We start from the raw sequence: 5,285 nt of genomic DNA, 5'->3' as shown, positions 1-5,285 counted from the left end.
GAGAACAATATAATACACTTGCTATTTCTTTCTCCTTTTCTTTAATCTTTTCTTATTTCTTTTTGTCTTTCTTGGAAGCACATGAAACGTGGTGGATCAGTCAAAACTGGCTGTTTTATGTCCATATTTTTATTGGAGTCTACATGAAAGACGCGTGACTGCGCGTGACGCCACGGTATGAAACGGTGTGAAATTGTCCGCGGATATTTCGAATTTTTGTATTCGTGTTTCGAGCGCTATCTATGTTTAATCCATAGACGTTAAAAGAAATAGATGTAGCGCGCGCTGCATATTTCCTGTTACATACGTAGCGCCGAATTCCAAAGGAAAACGAATAGAAAAATGAGACATCAAAAATTTTTTTATATTTTTATTTTAAAAAGTGAGCAACGACGTGTATATAATATTAACATTTTATATTATTATTTTATTATATAATATTAATTAACCGATACAAATTCATGATTTGAATTTTTTGTCCAAAATGTGGTTTTTTTTTGTTGAACGGTCATGTATATACAATGAACAAGTATACATCAAGCCTGGAGCCAGGTTTCAATTGATTTTGCTTACCATCATCTCTACTCCTTTTGTTTCATAGCATTTAGACTGCGTGCGGAGATACAGATTATAGAATGATCGAATTTAGGAACGATATTAGTTATAAACCATACAGGACATTGTAGGGTTATAGGACTTTTTTAAAATAAAAATATTTTTTAAATATATTTTTTCAGCACATGCACATACCTACATTGTACCTTAGTTAATATACCTGTTCTATTTTGAACTGTTACTTTATTTGGATATTCTAACATCCAAATAATATTAATAATAATAATAAAATTCTGTAAACAGTGAACGCGGAGCAATATGTTTCAAAATTCTATAGTCCTACAGTGTCCCATACGGTTTACAGCTAATATCGTCCCTGAACTCCCTCTTTCTGCGCAGTCTATAAATACTATGAAACAAAAGGAATAGAAATGACGACAAGTAAAATCGGTCGAAATGTGCAACAGTGGCCTAATTTACACCGAAGGTTCGATTCAAGTCGGAATGTAAGATCCAGGTCAGAATGCAAGAACCAACCAACTGCAGTCGAGCATTCCCTTGTCATTCGACTGTAACAGGGGAATGCTCGACTGCAGTTGGTTGGTTCTTGCATTCTGACCTGGATCGAACCCTCGGTGTAAACTAGGCCAGTGATGCTCTCTACTTTTGCTTCACCAATTGACGCCGCTCTCTACTAGCCGAACGCGGTATTAATTGGTGGAGCAAAAGTGGAGGGGCTGATTCTTTGAGATGCCCGAAGCCAAATGTGCATCACTGATATGCAACCTGGCTCCAGGCTTGTTACACATACGAAAATGCCTAATCCGGAAGTATGGAATTAATAATATTTAGTAAACGTGTTATCTACTATACGTCGTGCACGCGATAAACACCGGAAATGCCGTGTGAAAACTGTCGTTGTATTACGCTGATTAACAGGCGAGAGCGCAATTAACCTAATTTCTTTTCAATTCGCGTGTAAGATTATCTGAGGCAAATAAAGCAGATAGAAACGTATTATGACGATATGCCAACTAATGAATTTAGTTGTTTAATGACAGATGGCTCGCCGCCAACGCGGGAATTATAATTACATAATTCAGCGACAATATAATTCAAAGCAAAGAATAATTTAATCCCATATGTACATACATAACTGCCGCAATTAAAATTTAGGATACTCAAAGTCGATCCCAAGCAGTCTTGACTATAATAAAATAAAATGATATAAAACATAAAGTACACACACATATTTTAGAGGAGCAAAGAAAATATAATCTAAAGAATGCTAAAGTTTCTATTTATCAATGTTAAATTGATTTACTTATAAATATTAAATTTAATCCTTCAAATTAGTGATGCGCAGTCTTTTTAAAGATTATTTTCAAAAAGGTATTATTTTCATAAGTAAATAAATGTCCATAAATCATTATTTTGTTTGAATAAAAAATATAATAGAAAATATAATTTTATATTTACGGCAAGTTAGCTGATTGCAAAAAATTCAAGGCTACAAGTTGTACATTACTGCTTTAAATCAATTACATTTTTTATATATAGAACTTTGCTCGTTACGTCAAAATATAAAACATGTTATAACATTAAGTGTGATATATTACATATGAAATATTAGCTTTTAAATAGGCATTTGGTATTAAGAACAGGTATTATTACTTCGATGTTTTCAAGTATTAGAAGCTTGCGATCTCTGATACGGTTCGATGACAATTGCCAATGTGTCGTTCCATCGTCTCGTTTTCACGCAGAATCCAATAGCATATCTTGCAGTATCTCTGGCAGTGAAACTTGACGTGTGTCGACAGAGAAAATAAAGTTGCCATCGGTTCTTGGCAAAGATTACACGAGTATCTTAAAATGCGTCGTCGATCGTCAATCTGAAAAATTCGACAATAATTGAAACTTGTTTCCAATTTTTTCAATAGATCGGTACATATTAAAAAATGAAAAAAATTAATGTTTCACATTCTCTCTGGCGCTAAAGATTAACTTTTTAAAGTCTAATGTACGTATCAGTGTCTTTAAAGAATTATACCTTTTAATTATATTTTTAAATATTAAGCTATTTTTAGTTCAACTAAAATTTGTTTTAAAGGAAATGATTTATTATAGAGTAGGATTAGGTATTATAAACATTGCAGGTAATATGATCTAATCTTATCTCATCTCAAGATTCCCATTATGAGAAATTATTGACAAAGCTTTGTTAAAATCTTTGATTTAATTATAGAATTTTTTATTGTTACTATATAATAAAACATATCTTGTTCCTTCTTAGCCCTATATTGTATTGTTTAAAAATTTTAATAATTCCTAAAAGACATGAAAAAGTGGAGTTACAATAAAATTCTTTTTTGATATAATTAAAGTCGTTATGATAAAAAAATACAGTAAATATTTGAATTTCATTACTTCCAAACGTTCATTGATCGCTTCGGAAATTTTCCTTAATTTGTCTGACTAATCGCCTCGCGTCATTTGACACCCACGTTATTTTCGCTTTTCCCTGGAATCATTTGCAAGAAACGCTGACAAGAAAGGAGTTCGGACATTCCCTCGCGAGGAATTGAGGAAAAAAGTTGACCAAGACTGCTGGCTTTTAACGCCAAATAGCAAATGAGTCGAAGAAAATTGTAAAAAACACAGACAATCAAGATACAGCTTAATGTCGTCTTTTAGTTCTTATCCCGCATGATGTATTGCGTCCATCAATGCCCTCATCTTTTCCTTCGTCACGTCGCAATATTGTCTTTGAGGCTAACCATTACTTTGTTTAATACGTCCGTTAAGAATGAGGTCGAGGAGAAACGCCAAAGTTTCGCCAAGGAACAGAAAGAAAAATTCTTCCATTTTTCTCTCTTTCTTTTAGCTGATAGCTAATTTTGAGAAAATGATGTAAAATAGAAAATAAACGATTTTGTGTGTAGTTTTTTAAGAAAACCTTCTCTTTTCCGACATTGTAAAGTAATTGTGGTTTACTTTCCGAGTTTAATGTTCATGTCAATTTTTTAATTAGCAAACTTTATGCACCTTCCGGTATTTTGTAAATTAGTTAGCTAATACATGCAGTTTTAAGCAAACTTTTATACCTTCATAAAATCTTGACAAGAAACTTTTATTCATTCTTTATACCTCAGAAAGTTATAGATACTTAAAACAAGTAAAAATTTAAACACAAAATAAAAATGGATTAAGATAGTAGATATATAATATTAAGATTATGATTGTATAGGATAACATTGCAATAGAAAACAATGCAATAGAAAAAAATTATATTTTTTAACAATAAAATTTTTATTTAATTTGAATTAAATTTACTCTTTAAGTTAAAAAAAACATAAATTAAAAAAGAAGAATATTTGAACACTCATAGCTCATTTTACTTGTAATAAAATTAGATTCGACATACAAATAACAAAAAGATGAATAAAACGCCATTTCTCACAAATAATATTTACTTACAGTCGCATCGCCACTGCCACCATTGTCCTCCTGTTTCTCAGAAATTATAGTGTAATGCGGCATTCTCGTACCAATATCTTTTCGTCGTAGTAGGATAATTGGTTGTCTTTGTATGTCGAACTGCAAATTATAAATTTTTATTCCGAGATGTACACATTTTAAGAATTGTCATCAAACAACGATAAATACATGCATGTATCAATCGTCGTTTTATTTCCATGAAATATTATACTTTGAAATTATTTATAAATTAATATTTAGAAATCCTCCAAGAGTAATTCTTGTCGCAAATAAGGGGAAATACCTTTCTCATGGTCTGCACCGGTGTTGGGATGTCGTAGATGAAGTCTTTCTTCGTCATTTTCTCGCTGATATTGCGATTACACCGCAGATTGTACTTGGAGACATCCAATAACTTGGCAGTTGACGATACAACCTCTCGGCAAGCGTTCATATTTGCATTCTGCTAGTCATTTTTCTCATGTTTACTCGACTATCGATTATTCTTTCAAAACAAAAGCTTTCGCATGAGAAATAATTGAAAATCAAGGACGTGTTCAAAAACACTTTACTTTGAGCTTCTATAGTCGATATTCATAGTCCATTATTTTAAGAATTGTCTGAAGATACTAACACTTTCTGTGATTGGTGACATTTTAAGAGACTGTTTAAGACGATCTATATAAATATAAAAATCGATTATGAGTACCGGCTTAAAAATAAAATTCTCAGAATAAAACAAACACAGTAAATAAACAAAGTTTCCACAAATTATTTAAAGCAAAAACCGATGGAAAATGCAATGGAAAACTTGCTATTGTCGATTTTGAAATATAACAGAAATATGCGTGAATTTAATTAACATAAATCAATTTATTATGAAATTTATTTTTATTTTTGTTATAATTATAATTACAGATGTTCCTTACAGCATATATAATTTCTCATGTTATGAGAATCACATCGATATAAGATTTAGCAAAACGTATCTTCTTATTTACTTGTTATATGTTAATTTATTTAAAAATCATCGATTTCGCATTAAGTTATTAGATGTGGCATATATAAACAAGGAATAAGAGTAGTCTAAATTTTTGTCTTAAATCTACTTCGTAACAACCTGGGTTATGTCAAAAGACGAGACACAACTCGTACTTTTAACTTTTATATTGTTATCGCGGTCTCTGAAAACGCGATATTATACATATATGTACATGTGATTCTACCCTAGTCATCAATATAGCCGCCGT

At 31.4% G+C, this 5,285-nt stretch overlaps 1 protein-coding gene across 1 annotated transcript; it reads right to left on the bottom strand.

Annotated features, from left to right (window-relative positions):
* Nucleotides 1-2,126: 2,126 nt before the first annotated feature.
* Nucleotides 2,127-4,530, bottom strand: LOC108767847 (uncharacterized). The gene is made up of 3 exons (XM_018517920.1): nucleotides 4,340-4,530; nucleotides 4,036-4,155; nucleotides 2,127-2,450 (listed from the first exon to the last, which is right to left on the bottom strand). The coding sequence occupies exons 1-3, from the start codon at nucleotides 4,487-4,489 to the stop codon at nucleotides 2,247-2,249; spliced, it is 474 nt and encodes a 157-aa protein (XP_018373422.1). The 5' UTR covers nucleotides 4,490-4,530; the 3' UTR covers nucleotides 2,127-2,246.
* Between the last annotated feature and the right edge of the window lie 755 nt (nucleotides 4,531-5,285).

The sequence above is a fragment of the Trachymyrmex cornetzi genome, unplaced genomic scaffold, assembly GCF_001594075.2.
Source record: "Trachymyrmex cornetzi isolate Tcor2-1 unplaced genomic scaffold, Tcor1.1 scaffold73, whole genome shotgun sequence".
Taxonomy (NCBI): domain Eukaryota; kingdom Metazoa; phylum Arthropoda; class Insecta; order Hymenoptera; family Formicidae; genus Trachymyrmex; species Trachymyrmex cornetzi.
The sequence above is the reverse complement of the archived record's forward strand: the minus strand, read 5'-3'. Positions and strand labels throughout refer to the sequence as shown.